The sequence below is a fragment of the Pseudorca crassidens genome, chromosome 12 (assembly GCF_039906515.1).
Source record: "Pseudorca crassidens isolate mPseCra1 chromosome 12, mPseCra1.hap1, whole genome shotgun sequence".
Taxonomy (NCBI): Eukaryota; Metazoa; Chordata; class Mammalia; order Artiodactyla; family Delphinidae; genus Pseudorca; species Pseudorca crassidens.
Window position 1 is genome coordinate 59,765,634 of NC_090307.1, and position 24,545 is coordinate 59,790,178.

Genomic DNA, 24,545 nt, shown 5'->3' on the forward strand with positions numbered 1-24,545 from the left:
CAACTGATGTGTTTAAGAAGTTAGATGGCAAAATAGAGAATTTTACTAAATAACTAAAATTATTTTATAAATAATGTATATGGGAATTCCAGAACTGAAATATATAAAGAGTTAATTAAAAATTCATTGGATGGGTGTAATAGCAGTTTGGAGACAGCTGAAGAGAGCATTAGTGATTTTGAAGAAAGGTCAGCAGAAAAAAATCCAAGCTGAAGCACATAGATTAAAAAGGAAGGAAATACAGAAAATGGCATAGCACCCATATGAACAAGAGAAAGTCTAAAATGTGTAGACAGAGTCTCACAAAGGAGGAGAAGGGAGAGAATGGAGCATAAGCAACGTTTGAAGAGATAATGGTTAAGAAATTTTTCAAAGTAATGAAAGACATATACTCGCAGACTTAAGAAGCACTATGAATCCCCAAAAGACAGAGAGAGAAGTACACTTCATAATAAAACTGCTGAAAATCAAAGACAACAGAAAAATCTTATAAGCAGCCAGACAAACTAAGATATGCTCTAAGACACACTTCCCTCAAAGGAGACACACTGAAGCTACAGCAGACTTCTAGAGGGAAACCATGGGGGTCAGAAGACAATGGTATGTTATCTATAAAGCCTGAAAAAAAATCAACTATCAGTGCAAAATTACATAACCAGCAAAAATATTATTCAAAAGTTTAGGCAAAACAAAAACATTTCTGGACAAGAAAAACTTACTTTTTAAAAAACATAGCTAGAAAACACGCTAAAAGGAATACAAGAGAGTTTTTCAGACAGAGGAAAAATGATCCTACACAAAGATGTGTATTTTACTAGCTATAACGTCTACTAAAAATATTAAAAGTGCATAACCAACAAGCTACTATAGGAAAAATGGTATAATAAAATAAATTCTTGGTTAATAAAAAATAAAGCAAGAAGTACAGTAAGTCCCCTACATATGAGTCTTCCAGTTGCGAACTTCCAAAGATGCGAACATGCGTTCGCACGCCCAATCATGTAAGTTAGTTCACGTGTTTGGCATACATTGTCACGTGCATGCATCCTCTACAAGTGGTTGTGCTTCTGTGTACTTTACTGTACACTACTGTACAGAGTACAGTAGCACAGTATCTTTTTTTCAAGCCCAGGATGTCTGGAAGCAAGCATAAAAGCAGTGGTGATGTAGCTGGTACTGCTAAGAAGCTCCAAGTGATAACAATGGAGACAAAAGTGACAATAATTGAGAGAGTGGAGCGAGGCGAAAAGATGGTAGACGCTGTTCATTCTTATAACATTCAACCATCAGCAGGATTCTAAAGAACAAGGACAAGATCATGGAACATGTGAATTCTGCTGTGCTGATAATATCGAGGAAGCGTGGAAAAGTGATGCAGGAGATGGAGAAACGTCTCAGTGTGTGGATGCAGGATCAGCATCAGCACTGAGTCCTGCTCAGCTTAACGCTGATTCAAGAGAAAGCTAAAAGCCTTCATGAAGACTTGAAGAAGAAACACAGTGAAGAATCAGAGGGCGCATCTTTTAATGCCAGCCATGGCTGGTTTCATCAGTCCAAGGCTAGAACCAGCCTTCACAACGTAAAAGCGAGTGGTGAGGCAGCGAGCGCAGATATGGTAGCTGCCCGGGAACTTCCTGAAACGCTTCAAGAAATTACTGAGGAAGCTGCGTATTTATCTGAGCAGGTTTTTAATGTGGATGAGACAGGACTGTTCTGGAAGAGGATGCCAGACGGAAGTTACATCAGTAAGGAGGAAAAGTTGATACCAGGCTATAAAGCAGCGAAGGATAGGCTAACTCTGTTGTCTGGTGGCAATGCTTCTGGTGATACGAAGTTGAAGCCTCTTAGTTTATCATTCAGAGAACCCAAGGGCCCTTAAAAACATAGCCAAGGGCTCTCTTCCTGTTGTGTGGAAGAGTAACCCCAAAGCCTGGGTTACACAGGCCATTTTCCAGGACTGGTTTTTCCACCACCTTATCCCGAAGGTAGGGAAATACTGCTTGGAGAAGGACGTCCCATTCGACATCCTTTTGTGGCTCGACAGCGCTCCGGGCCACCCCCATTCATGGACGACTTTCATCCCAACGTCAAAGTAGTGCATCTGCCGCTGAATACTAAGTCGCTCATCCAACCTATGGACCAGGGAGTTTTAGAGACTTTCAAGAGATATTATTTACGTCACACTTTTTGTCAGGCAGTAAAGGCGAGTGACGAATCAGGGACAACCTTGCAACAATTTTGGAAGGACTATAACATCTACAAGGTCAAAAAAAACATTGACTTTGCTTGGCGTGAGGTTATGGCCGTCATCATGAAAGGGGTTTGGAAGAAACTTTGCCTGCAGTTCGTTCACGATTTCCATGTATTTGAGAAGGTGGATGAGGAGTCCAATGAGGTCTTCAGCAACTTAGTGACCCTCAGCGAGAAGCTGGAGCTAGATCTGCAAGAGGACGACTTCACTGAACTCCTTGCTGTGCAACACGAAGCGCTTATGGAACTGGAGGCCCAGAGAAAGGATGAACAGGAAGAAGTAACTGAAGAACTGAAGAGATTCACGATGCAAGAAATGGCAAGGGGATTTTCTTTTTTTGAGGAGGCACTGTTAGTTTTTGAGGCACAAAACCCGAATGTAGAATGGTACACGAAGGTTGCAGCAGCCATTCAGAGTGCAATCCAGTGCTACCGTGTCATCTATGATGAGAAAAAAAGAGCTACTACCCAGACATCACTGGATCGTTTTTTCAAGAGGGTAGATAGAACTGAACCCAGCAAGGGACCAGAACCTGTGCCATCAGCATCAGGTGTGAGTGAAATTGCAGCTTGCCCTCCTCTCCTACTGCTGACGATCTGATGCTTCAGCTCTACCATCCCCCACCTCCTCTCCCTCCTCCAGTCAGTAACTCTTCTTGCCTGTTCACTCGATGCCAGCCCCTGTATGCCAGCTGTTGTACTGTACTACCGTACTTTTCAAGGTGTTGTACCGTAACATTAAAAACATTTTGTTTACTTTTTTGTATTTGTTTTTTATGTATTGTTTGTGTGAAAAGTATTATAAACCTACTACAGTATGGTACAATTATATAAATGATTGTGTTAGTTGGGCACCTAGGCTAACTTTGTTGGGCTTACGAACAAATCGGACTTATGAATGTGCTCTGAGAACGGAACTTGTTTGTATGTAGGGGACTTACTGTATAAAAATTAAATATAAAAAAAGCAAAAAAATATATAAAATATAAAAAGGAACACAAAACTGTTGAGAAAAATACAAAGCAATCATTAAAATGATAGCTATAGACCCAACTTAATAGCAGTAACATTACAAATGTATTAAATACTCTAATAAAAAGACTACTATCATCAGACTGAATGTCAAAGTAAATATCACACGCCACTTACAAGAGATACACTGAAGCACAGGACAATGTTGGTCACTTGCTTTATGATGAACAACAGGGGAAAGGAAAGGTTTTTTAAAAAACTAAATGATGCTGGGTTAACTGAATATTCACATAAAAAGTAAATCTTGATGCCTATGCTTTATCAGGTATAAAAAATAATGTCCAGGTGCACCATAGATATAAATGTGAAAGAAAAACAAAGATTCTAGAACAAAGAATAACAGAACACAGTAATGACCGTGCAACAGGCAAATGTTTCAAACAGGACACTGAAGTGCTAACCACGATAGAAAGGACTGATGGACGGTATCGAAATGTGGAACTTCTATTCCTCACAAGGCACCACTGAGAGTGAAAGGCAGATCGCAGGCTGGAGAAGAAATCTGCAACATATCTATCCAACAACAGACTCATGTACAAATACAAAGAACTACTGCATTTCAATAGGAACAATACAACCTAGAAGATGTACTTCACAAAAGAGGATGTTCAAATAGCCAACAAACATGAAAATGTGTTCAAGTTCATTAGGCTTCAGGGAAATGCGAAATTAGAAGCATAATTAAATAATACCGTAGACCCAAAAGAACGGCTAAAATTAAAGTGACTGACAAAAACGAACTGCTGGCAGGGATGGAGAGCACTTGCAATTTCCACACTGCGCTGCGAGGAACGTACTGGGACAACCGACTTGTAAAACTATTTGACACCAGCTCCTCCTGAAGGTGAACTTATACAAACCCAGTTACCCAGGAGGTCCATTATTAGGTATGTGCCCTACAGAAATGCATACACATATCCACCAAACCACATACGAGAATGTTCCTAGTGGCACCATTGGTAAGAGAGCAAAACTGAAAACAACGGGCACTAAAATAAATAAATCGTGGTTATCACCATAAAATTGAACAACATGCAGTAATGAGTATACACAAACCATGATGTGGATGGATCTTACATCATGTTAGCAAAAGTCAGACATGAAAGAGCACACACTGTGTGATGACATTTATAAAACGTTCAAAATCAGGAAAAAGCAACTGATAGCGACAGAAATCAGAAGCGTGACCATGGCAGGAGGTGGTAAGTGCATGGAATAAGGTGAGCTTCCATCAGCTTCTTTTCTTGACCCAAGATTAAGTGGATGTGATCTCTTGTGGACGTGGGTACAATTTTTACTTAGGAAAAAAAAAAAAAGAACCTAGCAGATGTATATGCACTGGCTTCGGAAGATAGTCATGATGCATCAGCAAATGTAAAGATCACCAAGTACACTACGATTCTATACTGTAAAGAAAACCACAAGATGAATTGCTACATCCAAAATAAATCGATGAAGGATTGAGTAACAATGTTTATCTCATATTTTTTGCTTTGTGAAATTTTGGGGTTTTTAAAAAAGTGAACATTAGTTACACATTTGGGGCCAAAAATAACCAATAGTAAGGAACCGCCCTCCCCAGTTTCCCAGCTGAACACTCCACAAGACCAAAGCTGCCCCTAGGGTGGGACAGCGTGGTGGCCCTGCAGGACGTCTGCCTGTGGTCCAGTAGTGAGGTTCGGGTGCTCTGGTCCAGGGGTCTCTGAGGGGCAGGGGGGCGGATCGCGTGGGTGAGCAGGTCCCTTGGATTCAAGAAAACGCGCTTTCATAGCCCCACTCAAACTTGTTTTCAAAGGAGCAGATTAAACGCAGTTCTTAGCGGAACAGTCCAGAGCAGAGGGAAAAACCTGACAGGCCACTGCGCAGAAGCCAATTCCATTCCAGAGAAGGGACATGTTTGGAGTCGCTCTGTGCTCATGCCTTATTTACTTAGCAAAGGGCACAAAGGCTAATTACCACCTGCCACCTCTCAGGTGTAACACCCAATAAGCTTCCCTGCAAACCTTCAGATGAGTTAAGACAGACTCTAACTTACTTCTGTTAATTTTATTACCAAACATCCTTCAAGACAATCATGTTTTCCTCAACCAATTTACATCATTATAAACTAAATGTTTCTATCATCTGATCTAATTCTTTGGAAAAGGAAAAATGTTGAATCTCTTAAGAAGTATGCTGGAAAACAATGATGGCCTTTAAAATACTTTCCATTATATCTGCCAAGCATATCAACTGTGAATAGAACGATTTAGAAAATGAAGATGTTTCCAAGTAAATACTGAAAACATGCCAAAGATATGAAGAGGACAAGCTACATGTGCTCGTGTACACATGTGCACACAATCTCTAAAAATCCAAGATATACTATTTTCCCTCACGGGAGAAATGAGGAACAGATTTTAACTCATTTTCCTTAAAAAAAAAAAAGGAAAAAAATTCCTAATGAATTAAAGAATGTGTTTATTCAAATCTGTGGCCAGACCAAAGAAACAAAAAACAAAGGTAAACGGATTTAGAAATTATACTCAGATTTATAGCTTACAGAAAATAACAGGGAAATATTAAATAATCACTTAATGTCACAGCAGCAACATATTTATTCTCATTATTTTGTCTCATCCAGGTTAGAACCAGAGAAAATGAGCTTAATTATAATAACAAGGGTTAGATCAATATGAGGAAGAACCACTTTGGGTGACAAAAGGCTAGACAGAGAGCTAAATAAATCCTGCTCGGATGGACCCCTGAGGCATCTTCTCAACAAGAAGCACAGCGGCCCCGGCAGCACACACTCTGCACCAGGCGGGGGCTCCCCGTCATTAATGTCCCGGGTCTGTGAACACAGACCTTCTCTGGGAGGAAATCAGATGTTTAAATTGAGAAGCACGGTAAATGCACCAATAAATAAACACGTGTGGCTATGAACTTCTTACAAACTGCACAGAAAAGCACAGGTGCTTACTACCAAACAAGGTGGATTGCATCTTTCACATTATGCAGTTGCACTTTGCTAGGGATCTTTTCTGTCTTTATAAGAATGATCCTCATTAGTATTTTACTATGTGAACTACTGAACTGACTGCGTATTTGTTTTAACAGGAACGTATACATAATTAGTCTGTGGAGATACTTTCAAAAGTGTCAAAATATGAATTGAGACACTGACACTTTTTTAGGGCTCTTCATGCAGCTCCAAGCATGCTGTGTACAGAACGAAGGCTGGTAAAATGGATGAGAACATCTGTATGGAGCAGCTTCCAAAATATCAGTTATTTATTTCGTTTTATTTAAAGAGATGTTCCTATCCGGTTATATTGTGTAGAAACTCTTCTGGCTAGGGAGACACATATAGATGCACAATCCAAACAGAGTAACTTAACTTCCCTCCCTTTTCTGAGGAAAAGATTCCTCCCCGCTTCACGGATGAGATACAATCAAGTGTTCTTCCAGTTACGAGAGGAGCTCGGCCCTGCCTGAGATCAGCCCACAGAATCCATAGCCCTTTTGGACCCTCCTACACTGGTGGTGGGAATGTAAATTGGTGCAGCCACTGTGGAAAACAGTATGGAGGGGTCTCAAAAACTAAAAATAGAACTACCATATGACCCAGTAATTCCACACCTCAGTATATATTAGAAAAAAATAAAAACACTAATTCAAAAAGATACATGCACCCCAATGTTCACGGCAGCATTATTGACTATAGCCAAGATATGGAAGCAACCTAAGTGTCCATCAACAGATGAATGGATAAAGAAGATGTGTATATACACAATGGAATACTACTCAACCATAAAAAAGAACAGTTTTGCCATTTGCAGCAACATGGATGGACTTGGAAGGCATTATGCCAAGTGAAATAAGTCAGAGAGAGAAAGACAAATGTCGTATGATATCACTTATATGTGGAATCTAAAAAATACAACAAACTAGTGAATATAACAAAAAAGAAGCAGACTCACAGATACAGAGAACAAGCTAGTGGTTACCAGTAGGGGGAGAGGCAATATAGGGATGCGGAGTAAGAGGTACAAACTATCAGATATAAAATAAGCTGCAAATACATATTGTACAACACGGGAAATATAGTCAAAATTTTATAATGACTATAAATGGAGTGTAACCTTTAAAAATAGTGAATCACCATATTGTACCCTGGTAACTTATATAATATTGTACAGCAACTATACTTCAATTTAAAAAAAAGAAGTCACAGCCCTTTTGTTCAATGACTGTAAAGCACACTCCTTTTCTCTTAAGACAAGTCGAATGGATAATTGTTTTGGAGATGAAGTGCAATGCAACCAAATTGTACTAACTTGAACTTTTAGCCAAATCAGGAGAAAACTCACTAATTTTCTTTTCCTCTAGAAGATAAACAGATCTCCTACCATGTTCTGGAAGATACAAACATGTAGAACTACATTGCTGAAGACACAGAACTACAACTTACCAACATTTTTATCTGACCAAATAAAAATGATTGCACCAAATTAACACCCAAGAGGACATTTATTCCTTAGCTTGCTACAGTATAACCTCGAAATTATACATGACATTCTGCGTATATTGAGCCTTAATTGCAAAGAAACATAATTAAGTGAAAACATGCAATTCTTTCCCCTATACTCTAATAATCCCTTAGCTTTTAACACTTCAAGTTTGCCGTAACCTCCTTGCCTGTCTTGCTAACGAAGTACACTCTGCAGTCCCCCCAACTTATAAGAATGCAAGGAGACACTTCTGGTTTCCCTCCATGCCCTGTGCAGATGGCAGAGAGAGATTCCACCACTGAGACGTGTTATTTCTACAGGTTTAGATTTGTCTTGTCATCAGTGAGGACCACAGAGTAGATTATACAGTCTTTCACTTTAAAAGTGAGGAAATGAAGGTCAGAGCAGTGAAGTAGGGTTGGGATGAGAGGAGAGCATAAGTGTCTGGGCCCCTGGCAGGTTCTTTCCCCCATTCCTTCCTGGAATGATAACACCAACCAAACACACAAACAAGACATTCTTCCCAACAAAAAAGCAGAGTCTGCGTTTTTGCTAGTGTTTTTGTTTTTACCTCTGAAGAGAATATCCAAGTCAATATCTTCTTTTCCTTTGATTTTCAAACACTTTGCCTGCTGTACAAGTCTGGGCAAAGAACAGAAATAAAACCTGGATTCATTATCCTGTGAGGTAGGAATAAATCATGACAGCAGCACCAATTTAAACAGAAACCACAGGGTAAACAAGAGTGAATTAGCCGGTACTTTTGCTGCACAGAGCCTTGTTAGAATTTTTCTTCAATTTAAGATTTAAAAATACACTTTTGTTCAGAAACTGGAAGTTTGAAACTTGAAAGCTCCCAACACCCCGTTCTATTATAGCAAAAAGTTTCTAAAACTCTCTGGAGAATAACCTCTTCAGATTCTGAGGAGGAGCTATTAGGGATGGTAGGTGATGGTGTGGTAGGTAGTAAATAATAATTGTTACTGATGATTTCTGTGCTTATTTTAATCAAAAGATTATAGACATTGTGCTCAAACAATAGTACAAAGTAACTTAGTTACACTGTCGAATGTCAGAGAATTAATTAACTTTTAAAATGCTCCAGAATACAGCAAGGACTAATTCTGTAACTCTTTCATCACGGAACTTCATTAAAACTTGAGGCTCATAGTTTGTAATGAATATGGAAGTTTCTGAAATGAAACTTTTCCAGTGTTGCTAATTACCTAGTAACTAATTTTAGGTAGACAGAACTTGAAATGGTTCATTAATTTATCTGCAGTATTTACGATTTTAATGAAAATTATAATACCTTGCTTGGCAAATATATTTTGATTGCACTTGGATAACTGCTCTCTCATTTTATCTTCACTGACAAGCCATTAAGGTAGGCATGCCAGTACTGTTTCAGTTTTTGTTTTAGATGAGGAAACTGATTCAGTTACTAAAATCTTACATAGAAACCTAAGTGACTGGTACATAATTTGAGGCAATTTTATCTGTATGTTCCAAAAACGTGTGTCATGATAAAAACACATTCTATTAATCAGATACTTTTTAACCATGAAGAGTTTTTTAATCAAAAAAGCAATTAACTGAAAAAGAATTTCTGTTGAAATCCCACCTTTGGACCTTAAAAGAAGGTCCCACACAGCCACTGTGGCACACACCAGCCTCAGGTAGTTAATCTCCTGCGGTGCAAGCAGAGACCAGTCCACCCAAAACCTGAGTCTGTGTCTTAGGCCCTGTGCCCTGGTTTGAGGCCCAGAGTGAGCAATTAGATTCTAGAAGCCTCAGCTTCCCAACCTGCAAAACCAAGCCAGTACTTGCCTTACAGGGTTTGTCTGGAACAATCAGTGAAACAATATAACATAGTCTACAAACTCTTATGCATCATGGTCATGCATAAAAATATATGGAATATTTATTAATTCCATATGCTTAATTTCATTATATATATAATACATACTGTAAAATTATTTATATATCTCATCAGGATTTATCTACATTCTTGTAGGAAAGAACATTAATGGAAGGAGGGCTTCCATAATGGAAGTGGAAGGAGGGCTTAGCCCTAAGCAGCGAGCCTCTGGGGGAGAGAGCTGGTCAACACGGGATGTCAGAGGCACGTGTGCACAGTAAAGTCATTTTGCAAAGAATAAGATGGAAAAGAAGAGAACAATTTCAGCTCTCCTTACATCTTTTTGGCAAATAGCTAGGTATTTCCCCCCAAACTTTACAAATTGTATGAAACTTGAGTTGATTTTCAAACCATCTGAAAGCATCCCTCTGCAAATACAAGCTGATGAAGATGGCAGTTCTATCTTACAAAATTAAAAAAAAAAAAAAGAAGCCAGTATGCCTTACATAACTGACGAGGATTTTATAAAGCAATTTAAAACTAAATCAAATAAATTTACTGACTGGCTTTTTAAAAAAATGCAAGGTGTTGCAATCAATCACAGATATATTTAGGAATAGTTCTTGCTTTCAAAATTATTACATCACCAGGGAGATACACCAAGTCAAACCCTGTAAACCAGCGGTCCCCAACCTTTTCGGCACTAGGGACCAGTTTCATGGAAGCCAATTTTTCCCAGGACTGCGGCGGGGGTGGGGTGGGTGGGGGGTGGGGGGTGGAGAAGGAGGCAGGGCTGGGGATGGTTCAGGCAGTAACGCGAGTGACGGGCAGTGACGGGCAGCGGCAGATGCAGCTTCACCGGCTCGCCTGCGGCTCACCTCCTGCCGTTCAGCCTGGTTCCTAACAGGCCTCAGATGGCTACTGGTCCCTGGCCCGGGGGTTGGGGCCCCCTGCTGTAAACTGTTCAGATTCCGTTACATCTCCTGAGTGAGGCAGGTGCCTCCTAAGGACTCCCAGGTTCTTCATTTCATTTAACCTCATTTCATTCTCACAAAAACTCTATAAGGTGGGTGCAGCAGGCTGTGAATCAAGAAACTGAGGCTCAGAAATATTAAACCACTTGCCCATCTTGGGGGCACAGTGAGTCAGTGGTGGAGCCAGAGCGCAAACTCAGCGGACTCCAAATCCAGGCCTCCTTCTACCCTACACATCATCTGGCAGGAACGGAGGGTTTCCTGAGTGTCTACAGACGGCCTGGCGCTGGAGATTGTTGACACAGGTAGGGGAGAGAAGAGGGAGGACAGTAGTGTTCCCGGGGGCTGGAGGGAGGGTGCGGCTCTGTGCAAGTTGGTCGGGAGGAGGCTGGGGATGCAGCCGGGTCTGTCCTGAAAGGATGGGGACGTGGGTGACCGATGGGGCCACGAAGGTCCAGGGAATGAGGGTGGGAGGAAAGCAGGAGCGGCACAGACCAAGCAGGAGCAAAATGGAAAGGAGAGCATTTGGGGACACGAATAAGCCCCTCAGCTGATGGGGCTGAAGCATCTGCACTGTGCGAGGAAAGGAAGGACCAGAGGTGGGGCTAAAGGAATTGGCTAGAGCGGAGCTGGGGAGGCCTGGCACGCTGCTCTCAAGCACTCGGGCTTTATCTCGATGGCCGTGAAAGAAGCCACCGCAGCCCTGGCCTTGGGAGAATCTACTGCACATGGTCAGAAATGTCTGGAGGTGATCAGGCCAGTCACGTGCTGAAGATTAATACTTCTTTGCATGTTAGCTGAAAAGGTAATACCACTAAAATCTCAGCTCTGACCATTTCACCAATTCTTCTTAAAGCCCAGCCTCCACCTTCTATGTAGTCATAATAGCTCCAGCATCTGAACAACCTTCAAAACCTTTTGTTAATAGAATCGCTATTGCTGCAGCAAGTGTCAAGCTACCCATCTGTCTGTCTGTCTGTGATTCATTTTAGAGGAGTGCACGTGACTATCAGTGTTTGTGTTAGAGACATGCCGCTGCCATCCCATTGTTTTTACTATCTTTACTATCCGTTGGTCTTTACTATCTGTTGTTTTTCCAAATGACTTGCCTTTTCCTTAGGATTTTGCTACTTCCTTGAAAATAGGAGCTGCATGTTCTCTGACCCTCCTTCTATGCTTCCACTACTTTTAATGAGGCAAATCAGTGGTTACTGCTTTGTGCTCAATAAATGCTAGGCCTGAACCAGATGCCTAACACGAAGGAGGTAATATTAATCTTATAAGTGTGTGTTGAAAAAGACAGAGAGGTTAAGTAGCTTGCCCAAAGTCACACAGCAAGTAGAAGAGCAAGAATTTGAATTTAACTTAGGTTAGTCTACATGTAAATAAACACCTTCTAGAACATGAGTTGGAAAACTACAGTCCATGAGGCAAATCCTGCCGTAGGCTGTTTTCATAAATGAAGTTTTATTAGAACACAGCTATGCTCATCAGTTTACTTACTGTGTACGGCTGCTTTCATGCTACAATGAACAACTGTAGCAGAGATCTTACAGCCAGCAGAGCCTAAAATACTCACTATCTGGCCCTTTACAGAAAAGGTTTGCTGACTCCTGTTCTATAAGGAAAAGGTCCCTGAGGCCAAAAATACACACACAATCTGTGATTGTTTCACATGGCTATTTTTCCCCAAAACTGCCCTAACAATTGTATTTAGGTATAACTTATAATGGGACTTGGAAAGCAAATATTGGGCTCCGACTGCTTTTTATTTTTAGACAAACTGTCCAAGTCCAGCCAACATTTCTTTGAGCTTTTCCTACCTGCAGGTGTCACATTCGGCCGAGGTGGTGTCTGTCACGAAGAGACATAATCTATCTGAGGATACAGGTGTGTCCACCGCCTACCTTCACACAGAGCAGACTGAGAGAAGGGCCGCAAGGAAGAGAGGAAGAAACCACGATGGAGTCACAAAGAGAGGGTTTTCTGCTTTAAAGGTCCGAGAGGTGAGAGAACACCTTCAGGAGGACATGAGCTTGAACCAGGCCTCGAAGCAAGTTTTACTGAGTGATGTGCAGAGAGGGACCCTGCAAAGGCACAGACACATGGAGGGTGGGAGTAAGAAGAATCAGTGGTGGGGCTGGAGGGTGATGAGCTGGGGTGCAGGCTGCGGGCAGGTTACGAGTACCGCACACGCTTCCTATGTGCATCCACACCTATGTGCTCTCGTGTGTAAGGACGTGGGTAAATGTGAACTTATTTACAGTAAAGCAAATGGATTGAGGACCTGCAAGACTCCACCAACAGAAAGAAGAATTCATATGATATGTTTAGTTTGTCAATAAAAGGTAATTAAACTTTAACGAATACTGCATTATAAAGCATCAATAAACGATATGCATACTTGTGAAAATGTTTACTGCAGCATTATTTATAAGAGGAAAAATACTGGAAACAACCTAAATACCTGTCAATAGGGGAATGAGTTGAATAAGTTCGTCCACACTATGGAATATGATAGTTATTAAAAACAGTGCATTGAATCCACCTGTGTTGACATGGCAAATTATTCATGACAGGTGGTCAAATAAATAAGACATACTTTTGAGCTAATATCTTTTATCGTCAGACTTTCTTTGAGCCAACAATTAATGTTTTCACATGGCTTTCCATAAGGAAGAAGGCAAATTTGTTTTTTCTTTGTGGGTAGACTTAGTTGCTTAGGTCTTTATAACTTTTCCGTATAAAAATAAAAGTCCAAGACCAGAGTATTTTTCTTCTGGTCATAAATGCTGACTTATTTACAGGTGCCTTGTTCAGAACTCCATTGTGAACTTGGGATAAAATATGTGTGTATGTTATTAAAGCCTCAGTGTTGAATGTCTGGGTGCTTTAAAGGTTTGCTCTTGTGTTAAACTTTCAGGAACACAGCATCCTTCCTCCGTGTTCAACAGGGTCATATTATAAGCTGTCCAGAGTGATACAAGCTAACCTTCAAAGAAACATTAACAAAAAATAATGTAATTTAAAAAAAAAGAGTGACAGCCATAAAAAAACCGAAATTGAGTTATTTGTAGTGAGGTGGATGGACCTAGAATCTGTCATACAGAGTAAAGTAAGTCAGAAAGAGAAAAACAAATACCGTATGCTAACACATATATATGGAATCTAAAAAAAAAAATGTCTCTGAAGAACCTAGGGTCAGGACAGGAATAAAGACGCAGACGTAGAGAATGGACTTGAGGACACGGGGAGGGGGAAGGGTAAGCTGGGACGAAATAAGAGAGTGGCATGGACATATATACACTACCAAATGTAAAATAGCTAGCTAGTGGGAAGCAGCTGCATAGCACAGGGAGATCAGCTCGGTGCTTTGTGACCGCCTGGAGGGGTGGGATTGGGAGGGTGGGAGGGGGACACAAGAGGGAGGGGATATGGGGATATATGTATGCAAATAGCTGATTCACTTTGTTATACAGCAGCAACTAACACAACATTGTACGGCAATTATACTCCAATAAAGATGTTAAAAAAAAAGAGTGAATGTGTATCTGCATATCTGTATGTAAATGTAAACAGAAAAAGAGTAGAAAAGAGCATGAAAATCTATTCACACAAGTAACCTTGGGATGCAGCATTAGAGTTAAGGAGTGGAGAGTGAGAAATTATTATTCTTAAAAACTTCTATATTACCTGAATTACTGCAGTGCGAATTTTATCATATTTTTATAAGACTACAAGTTATGCTGTTTGATAGGAAAACACCTGAGTATTAATAATGTTTTCAACTTTTATTTTTTCTTACTAATCTATATTTTCTAATATTCCTATAATACACAAGCATTGCTTTAGTTATAAGAAAAAACTGACATTAAATGCCACAACTTTGCTATTTACAATAAATAGAAAATAATTATTTTAAAGCCAGATGAAGTATGTGGATGAGAAAAAATGCCCACTGTTGCTTAGGCAACAAAGTTTTGTTTTTCTGGGGATTGGGAACACCAATATTTCCTTGACGGAAGAAACCACAGACACTTTAGCACACACTGTTCTCAGCATTTAATTACTAAGGGCCTGAGCCAAGGCAGGATTCCAGAAATCCAGAGATCCACAATAAATCACAAAATGCCTCATGAAAATCAGCATAGAAGGACATTTTAAAAGATCTTTCTAAGGCATACACTGGTTATCTTATCACATTTTAGCAAGACTATAAATTTGTTTAGAAACACAAGACTACAATGAAGGTGCCAGAGGCACAGAGGCAAGTGGAATCCAGGAGGCCAGGTCCTTTCATCGCATCACAGCTTCCGTCTACACCCCTGAGCTGATCTTTGACAGGCTGGTTTCGGTTTCAATTTGCAAAACAGTCAACAGAACCCTTTAACTTGTCTTAATGGCCTGGATCTGCCTAGGGTCTCCAAGAATTTAAGGTGCGTAACTGCTGAGACCAAGGTCCCCTTTCACTCCTTGTCAGTTACCACAGTCTGTAAGTCTCTCTTCCATTTGGTTTATCTTTGTTTTCCCTCCTCCGCCTCCTCTCCCTGAAAATACGCTCCCCGCAGGGACAGGACCCCTGGGCCACAGCAGACGCTCCGCACGTACCCGCTGGATGAAGAAACATCAGTGCCATGAGTGAACTAGCTCAGTGTCTGGGTTGCGGGGACGAGCCGTCCTGCCTGAGTTCGGATCCTCATCCCGCCACTTACCAGCGTGGGTTTTCGTACCACTAAGTGAAAGCTTAATAAGAACAAGGATTTTAGGGCTTTCCTGGTGGCGCAGTGGTTGAGAGTCCGCCTGCCGGTGCAGGGGATGCAGGTTCGTGCCCCAGTCCAGGAAGATCCCACGTACCGCGCAGCGGCTGGGCCCGTGAGCCGTGGCTGCTGAGCCTGCGCGTCCGGAGCCTGTGCTCCGCAAAGGGAGAGGCCGCGGCAGTGAGAGGCCCACGTACCGCAAAAAAAAAAAAAGAACAGAACAAGGATTTTAGTCTGTTTTCTTAACTGCTGTCTCACTGGAGTTTGGAACAGTGCCTTTCTAAGGGTTTGTTCAATGGATAAATGATGAATAAATGAACGGCTATGGTCCGGATCCTGAATTCAGGGAGGTACGTGCTGTTCAGTTATTTATAACGCCATAAACCGGCTCTGTTCTGACCTCACTCTGGGGGAGGAGGAGGGATGGGATGGTGAGCAGAGCAATGACCCGGGGTCAGAGGGCTCGGGGCTGCCACTAATGACAGTGTCAATAAGGGACTAAATGCTTGACTTTAACAACCTTATTTCTCTGTTGTAGAAGTTGGATGAGATAACCTTCTGAGTCCTTTTCCAACTGTAGAGCTCCAGGATCGTCACACTTGGCTGGAGGTCCCTCAGAGTCCAGCTGGAAGTATGGAGTGGGAGGGGGCTGTCCGGATGGCCGGGGGCTTCCTGTCCAACCACAGTCCTCCACAGACCCTGAGGACCCTGGGTGTCCCAGTGTTTTGATCACTGCTCACTTGATTAAGGAGTTTACTTTAGTTCCGAATAAATAAACAAAGGGCTAAATTTCTATGTTTGGTGCAAAGATGTGTGCTACAGACACAGCTAGAACCAGTCCAACTGCAAGATTTTAAGATCAACAAGTTTTATAAAAAATGGAAGAAAGATATGGAATTATTATTTCAATAGTTTCTACTATGTTCCAGGCCCAGTCATACATCTCTATCTATCTGCATCTATACACCTCTGTTCAAAAACCTAAGCCTCGGATATTGTATTCATTTTACAGGTAAAGACATTGAGACTGTTATGGGAAAACAAACGTATGTATGTACCTGAATCAGTCAACTACGATTCACTAAGAACTATAATGCGAACAGTGGTGAAGGAAAAATGCAAGCATAATAAGAACTGCTTCTCGCTCCTTAGCAGCCTCCAATCTTTTTGAGAAAATAAGGCACATGTGCAAAACAAGTATCAAAAAGGCTCAAGGAGACACAAAGCGTGGAGCAGACCCAAAGCACAAGGAAGGGGCCTCGCTCTCATCCGATCCACACCCCAGGGCCCAGCGGAGTCCTGGCACCGCACGGGTGCTCAACATCTATTTGATTTGTCAAGTACCGGCTAAGGGTCAGGCATTGAACTAGACGTGAAAAATACACAGATGTGTAAAACACCATCTCTAAGGTCAAGAAGCTCACACGGGCTGAACTGCTGTGGAAAGTTTCAAGACAGAGATGAGCCTTGGAGAAGAGAACACGCAGCAGGAGTAGAGGAGGCAGGAAGAATGGGAACAAAGGCACCCGCGCAGGAGGAAGAACACGACTGCGGATGGTGACAGGGCGTGAGTGGACGCCCAGAGGCTTGGCCTCCGAAAGCAGAGAATTTACATGGGAAGGAGCAAGATCAAAGGCTGACGGGCTCAAGGAAACCTCTTTAAGGACTTGGAAGGTTCATACACGAAACAACCGGCTAACACTGGTTAAATTCTGAGAACGGACCTCATAGAAGGTAATCTGAGTCGTGCAAACAAGCTAGTTGGCTCATAGCTGAGCAGTTTCTTACGAGGATCATTAAGGAACTACTCCACTGCCTGCCATTCTCTGCGATGACCATAATCTCTCCCAGCCATTTTTATTGTCAATATAGGCCTTTGGGAAGTACGTAAAATTTATAATATGGCAGGCATTATGAAAAACAAAGTGAGCTATATTAGGCATTTTCTTAGGTTTTCTTAATAGCCGTGATTGAATATGACAGCTTTTTTAACTAATGGTCCTGCCGACTGTGTAAATTAGAGGCAGAAGTTGTTATTAAAGAATACCCAGGTGGATGGGGAAGGGGACTGGACAAAATGTCCTACACAGGCCCGGGGAAGCCAGCTAACGTAATATAGGGCGCGGGGGGGCAGCTGCATTTCAAGTAATTTTCTTATGATGAAACTGTCTGATGAGTATAATTTTATTCCCCCGTTGCAGATCGAAGCCTTTAGTACCTATTACAAAGAAACGTGTTCAGGTGGAAGACTTGCATTATATAGTATACATAAGAATAAACAGTTTGGGGCAAACATGGTTGAGATTCTTCCCCTTCAGTAGTTCTGTGTTCACAAAATAAGAAATATATGCCTCACAAGATGACCCTGAGAATCCTGAAGAGCAGCAGAAAGTCTAAACATAAACCCAGCCAGGCATCTTCAGAGCCTCCAACTGCCATCCTTTTGCCAGCCTGATGCCGTTGAAAACATGTATAGGATTTAGGGTCAGGTAGTTCTGGACTCAGACCCCACCTCGTCTACTAATTATCTGTGTGGTCCTGCACGCTTTGCCTAACCTCTCTGAACCTCCAGGTGCCTACGTTATAAAACCAGAGTTGTTGTGAGGATGAAATAAAATTCCCAAGACCATGTATGTGAATTGCTCACCACAATGCTTTGCAGCACAAGCTAATAAGGGTATGATATCAGTATTAGTATTACTGTTGATAAATCTCTTGTTGCCATTATCAGTTTACTGAACTAAGAATATGCTGGACTTAACTGGAAGACCTATGTCCTGGATTAGCTACTAGTAAGAACCTCTACTTCTTCATCAATAAGTGACAATACTATATATACAACATATATATAGTTGTATATACGTATATACAACATACAATATAATGACAATAATGTCTGTTTTGCCTAAATCACAAGATTATGGGAAACTTTAAAGGTAATGTATCTGAAGACTATAAACTGTCAAACAAATTAACGTATCCACCCTAGAGTACGTTCCCAGATGAAAGATGCTCAAGTGTTAAGGTCATTTGCCTCCGTTTAATGCACCATGAATATAGTACTAATCACTCTACTAGCACCAAAAGAGGGAATATATTTACAGCATAACAGTTTTTTGTTTGTTTGTTTGTTTGTTTTGCGGTATGCGGGCCTCTCACTGTTGTGGCCCCTCCCGTTGCGGAGCAGAGGCTCCAGACACGCAGGCTCAGCGGCCATGGCTCACGGGCCCAGCCGCCCCGTGGCATGTGGGATCTTCCCAGACCGGGGCACGAACCCGTGTCCCCTGCATCGGCAGGCGGACTCTCAACCACTGCGCCACCAGGGAAGCCCACAGCATAATAGTTTTTCAGTAATGGCGACCTAACGTGAATCTGACTATTTAAACTTATATTAACATGCAATCGTACTACTGTGAAGATGAATCCTATAAACATTTAGTAGCATATAATGCACTCGAATTCATAACATGACCCTCTACTAAGAAAATGTGAACATAAACAGACTATTTCCACTGCTAAGTCATGGAGACTTAAAATTTACTAATAATAACTCCCTCTCCAAAGATTAACATGAGAACAAACATGCTTTTTAAAACTAAACACAAAACTGGGATGCAGTTAAGGAAAATACACAATTCCCTAAACTTTGGGGCAGCATCTAATTGATTTTGTAAGAAGGTCAAGAGATAATTTTATATTTTGCACTGGCATTGCAAGAAGCCTGGAGATGCTAAGGTGACAGCGTTGCTTGTGTAAGAAGTTAGGGCAGGCCTGTCCAGGGCTCAGAGACCATGGATGCACTGGACGCCAGAGGAAATTAAAGACCTGATTTTCACTCATTTCACCCCCTTGTCTATCCTTGGACACGCGCCAACCACAAATTATTTTTCCTCAGCATGTAGAAGAGGAGAGATGGGATTTAAACATTCTGCTCCACCTGTACACGGTATCTTGTGATTTTAAGAGCAGAGGTTTGGGTTAGAGGAGAGGCAGCCTCAGGAGATTACCACAAGTAAACTGTGAGAAGAGCTGAAATAAATTTTAGCTGCTCATCATTAGCCTACATATTCTTCCTTGTCGATTTCCTTGTTCTTTTTGTCTTTGAGCTGGAATTCTGGACCGTGAACAGGAGGTCATGGGGAAGGAAGCAGGTCAAAGTGAGTACTACTGCCAAGACCACTTGACCCGAACATCGTTTTGTTTTGACGACTGGTTTAAAAAAAAAGAGGACGGGGATTGGAGTGCAAGAATGGCTTTGGTCTTGGGATGTGAAAGAAAAAGAAGGCTTAACAATTCGAGATGTGGACCGTGAGGCTCCCCCTCTTCCGCGCAGCCGCTCACACAGCTCTGTGCATTCATGAAACAGGATCTGACAGAATAGGATCATGTGTAATTGTTTTGCTTGGTTATCAACTAACATTCTCTGCTTTTTCTATCTGTAGTAATTATGCTTATTTGACACATTTCAGTGCAAAAACCCCTCAAAACGGTAAAGCACACAACGATGTATTGAAAAGCGAGTTAGGGACGGGGGAGCCGTACACCTGTGCTGAAGAGAAAGGCCGGGCTCACCTCCGAGAGAACACGACGGAGTCATCGTTTTTTAAAACAGTTCAAAGAGCTGTTTATTCTCTCTGACTTTTGACATTGGGGATGAATGTCTAAAATGTTCACAAGAGAGGCTGAGTTTTTATTTGGGGGGAAGAAAGATAACAGAACAAAAAGAGTAACAGCAAATGGATGCACTGGTCTCTGGAATAAACAAGCGCTGTTCCCTGGAAGACAGTTTAAAAAAAAAAAAGAAAAAACTCCCTCAACTAGGAAATGGAAAAGCTGTTCGAGCTCTCAGCCACTTGAAGTTGTAAATGGTGTGGGTGTGAAAAGCAGTAAAGAAAAACTAGACCCCGTACAGTTCCGGCAAGAGGAGTGGGTGTACAGCAAAGGAGAAAACCAAGATAACATGCGGCAGAGGGGCTGCGCGGTACCCGGAGGAAGAGGATGGGGCGCGCGCTGCGGAGGGTGACGGGTGGCCCCGTGCACAGCGACCACGATCAAAATCAGCTGCTTAACGAAAATGCAACGTCGCCTAGATGCTCTATAAAAAGAAAAAAAGGCACAGTCCAGGATGTAAACTCCACGTGAAAAGTGTGTCCTAGGAGCCAAACTCTCCCAGTGAACAGACCTTGGCAGTAAAGGAGCATCCACGCTGGGACTGAAGGGTGAAAGGGCAGAAAGGGGTTCCTGGAAAGTCTGCCCTCGCATAGAGGCGTGCACATTCCTCTCCCACGTGCTGAACGGGAAGGGCAGGGCTGGGCGAGGGCTGTGGGGGGCCGGGGGTGGGTGATGGTGGTCCGGAGAACCAGCAGCCCCTCCCATAGCAGCTCCTGGAAAGCTCAACCTTGAGTGCCAGCGCCTTCTGCCTGCAGCGGGGCCTGAAAAACACCCACTTCTCACCTCTGCCGAGCCTTTCATGGCTCCATCTCCGTCTGGTCTCCAGTTGTTTACTTGTAATTAGATTCTCCTGTGTTTATAATTCCCAGCACGGAGGATGAAACTTTTATCTTAAAATGTTATTTATTTACTCATTTAGGTTAAAAAAGAGCAAATAAGGCTGCATCTGTAGCTTCTTAGAAAATGATTATAAGTAAATAAAAATTGAGAACTGATCCTTAAAGTCATAAGTTTACATTTAGGAACAAAAGGATGATGTGCCATTGATAAATCAAAACAGGAACTATTCAGAGTAAGGAAATCGTACCTGAGGGACTTTTGGATTAAAGATGACAAGTACCAGGTGAGCGAGGGGATCCTGATGGGACCAAGAGGATGCGAACACTGGGCCACGTGCCCAGAGAGATGCCACCTGTGAGATGACTCCAGAGATACAGGGAGTCTTACAGAATTTACACATGAGATTTGCTTTCTGTTGCCTACATGTAATATCTACACTTAGAGGTAAATTCAAATTTTTGAGGATGAAGTAAGAAAAAATATTTTTCAAATAAGTGTCAAGGCTTAGATGAATTCTATGAGCCAGTGAACACAATAATATACAGAATAAAGAAAGATTTTGAAGAAACACAAGAAACTATTATTACCCACAAGTTTGTTCTTTTCTGTTCTACACACTTTACTCTCTGGTTCACATTTTCAGAAGTTCCTTACCTGGACTGGCTCTTCACCTTTTCATGTTTTCCATTGAAGTTCAAACTACAGAGGTTTTTCGATTTTGAATGTGCAGAGTCTGAGTCCACGTTTGACTGTGTTTGTTCTCGCAGACGATCGTGAAGCGTTGCCTCCTTTTTCAAGTTCATGTCCGAATACGGGCAGCCAAAGGCACTGGTTTGTATAAAAATGAGAGCACAGGCGTCAGTTTAGGGTGATACATCAGGGCTGTACTGTCATTGCAACAGACATACATCCACTATTGAAAAGCTGAATAGAGACATTCTCCTTTCACTGAACACACTCAGGTTAAGTTTCTTTTATATTGTCCTTTGCGAAGATCTCAGGTGCCAGACCATAGACACCGGTCAGCAGACATTACAGGTACAGTCATCAGCAATACGGTTTTCACAATCTAAAAAACTTAAAAATCTAAAGGACTTCCCTGGTGGTCCAGTGGTTAAGACTCTGCGCTTCCAACGCAGAGGGCTTGGGTTCGATCCCTGGTCGGGGAACTAAGATCCCATATGCTGTGAGGCCAAAAAAAAAAAAAAAAACACCTTAAAAATCTAAGAATAACCTAAAGGTGTACATCCAATGGAGCAGCGAACATGTCATGTAAACACCTAACTCAGTTTGTATCCTCCAATATTCAAGCTCTAATTTGACTACCTGTATCACAAAATACTATGGGGTAACTAAACATCTTTACCAGTAATCAGAGAATATCATGCTTTTACTTCTTATCATTCATGTACCCAGAAATACTGTATCTGGATGACTGCTTCATCCTCCTGAAACCAGCTAGGAAGTTTTGTGTTTGAACGTGAAGGGCCGGTTGTGGGTGAAAGAGGAGAGACCACAGTCAAGGCTGAATCCTGACTCCAGGATGTGTTAGGAGGCTGACAGCAGGCTCAGGGCAGAGGCTCTGGCTCCTGCCACAGGTGATCGGTTGTCTCTGGTAGATTTCTGTGCCCACGTTCCTGTCCCCAGAGGCCCCCAATCTCTGTGCTGCCGGGAACGAGGCAGATGCTGTCAGGGGCCAACCAGGCAAGACGGTTCCCCGCCCACAACCCTGAGGGAGCTGGTCCACCGAGCTCCAGTTCCCCTCCAGTGAAATGGGAAAATCAGATCCAGCTCCTACGGGCTGTTGTGACCACGAGGAAACACACACACACACACACACACACACACACACACACACACACACACACACACACACACACACACACACACACACACACACACACACACACACACACGTGGTAGCTGCTCTCATTACGACAGTGCTGTCATCCTTTACATTTGGGGAGCACAGACTCAGATGCATCAGTACCTTGGCAGTTGGCTCTTTTTTTAGGAACTCACTTCCTGCTTACTATAAATTTGCTGGTATATGGTGCACAATAAATCCTTTCTGATATGTGAAAGTTTGCTTTTGGTATTTTAAAGTCATGATAAAATCAGGGAGCAATGCAGTTTTCCTCTGTTTTACAGTAGATTTGAGTTTTCCAGGGAGCACTTATACACAGTCTAACCTCAGAGGACTTTAGTACCAACCTGGATCTAGAACGGGCCTTCTGGACTTTGGGATGGGGTGGTTCTGATAACACACCAGCCTTGCCCAATATGCCAGGGTGGACCTGTACTTTGCCAGACAGGGGCGCCCCTGTGGATGCATGTTCTGTAGTTAATATTAATTGGCACTACTTCTTAGTTTATTCCATTATTGATTCAACAACCCACTAACTGAGCATGTGCTACATGCTAAGCACTTTGGAGAATATAAATCTAGTGAAGAAGTTGGGATATATACCAATAAATACAATTTATAATAAGAACAAAAGCTACCCCTATTGAGTGTTTACATGGACCCATTGCAATACAAGGTGTTTTACATATATTATCTCTAATATTTAGTACTAAATACCCAAAGATGGCATTGACATATTTTTTTCTAGGTTAGAAAACAGGCTCACACAGGATAAGCAATTTCCCAAAGTTACCGGGTACCTTCTTGGGAAACCCCAAAATAAATCACTTAATTATTAGCATCAATCACGTGGGCAGAAGTGGGAAAACATTTTTAGCACCATCAAAGAAAAGGAATGTAATTTTTGTGCAAAGTGTAGCCAAGGCAAGCATTCACAGGGAAAGCAGTACAGGGTTTGCCACGGTTAATGTCTAGGGGAAAATAAGTCAGCCCATGCTGGGTCCTGGGTGAGAAGTGCAGAGGTGATAAAGCAGTTTCCAGCAGGACCAACTGGTTTAGGCTGCAGCATATGAGATTTAAGGGAGATTTTTAGAAAGAACTTTCTGCAGATGAAAATTGAAAGGCATTAGGCTAACCTAAGGGAGATGGGGAAATGTTTATTTTAAGCACAGCTGAGTTTTCATGAAGACACTACCACTCGGAAGCTTTGCTATCCATCTAATATATACTCCCAATTTGAGATTTTTTAATGACCATTACGGTCATGAATTTTCTAAATTCCATGTAATTACCCCACATGACTAGTACTGCATGACACTCCTGCTGTCTCTTCCTCAGGCTTATCTATCCAGGATTGTAGAAGCTACCATTCATCCTCTTGCTCAGTACTTGCTTAAGCTGAGAGAAATTTTGTTTCCCTCAATCTTCATTCATTAATCAATCTTTTTACTCATTTAAACGTTCATTTATTTCCTAATCCCATTCTAGCTCTCTTTGTCTCTCAGGTACTCAGGCATGCAAGACTAAATGCAACGCCTCGGAGCATCCGTAGAATGCAATATTTCTCGACTGTGGGAGGCGGCGCATATGACAAAGTATCTCAGGATTACACAGATCAGAAAAAAGCATGACGTTCAAAAGAATATACTGGGTTGGCTAAAGAGTCCGTTCCAGTTTTTCCGTAACACCCAAAACGAACTTTTTGGCCCACCCCATATTAAATGACAAAAACATATTTTGCAGAAGACGCTGGTGGAGAACCTGAAAGAAGATAATGATGGGAGACAAAGGGAAGGGACG

At 41.9% G+C, this 24,545-nt stretch overlaps 1 protein-coding gene across 1 annotated transcript in view; it reads right to left on the reverse strand.

Moving 5' to 3' along the window:
- Window positions 1–10,839: 10,839 nt before the first annotated feature.
- The window catches only part of LOC137204047 (lethal(3)malignant brain tumor-like protein 4), a 267,106-nt gene continuing 253,400 nt past the window's right edge, over window positions 10,840–24,545 (reverse strand). The window contains exons 15-17 of the mRNA XM_067701379.1: window positions 21,533–21,706; window positions 20,353–20,462; window positions 10,840–11,021 (exon numbers count right to left, since the gene is read on the reverse strand). Coding sequence (XP_067557480.1) covers window positions 10,840–11,021; window positions 20,353–20,462; window positions 21,533–21,706 — 466 coding nt within the window. The remainder of the gene's footprint in view (window positions 11,022–20,352; window positions 20,463–21,532; window positions 21,707–24,545) is intronic.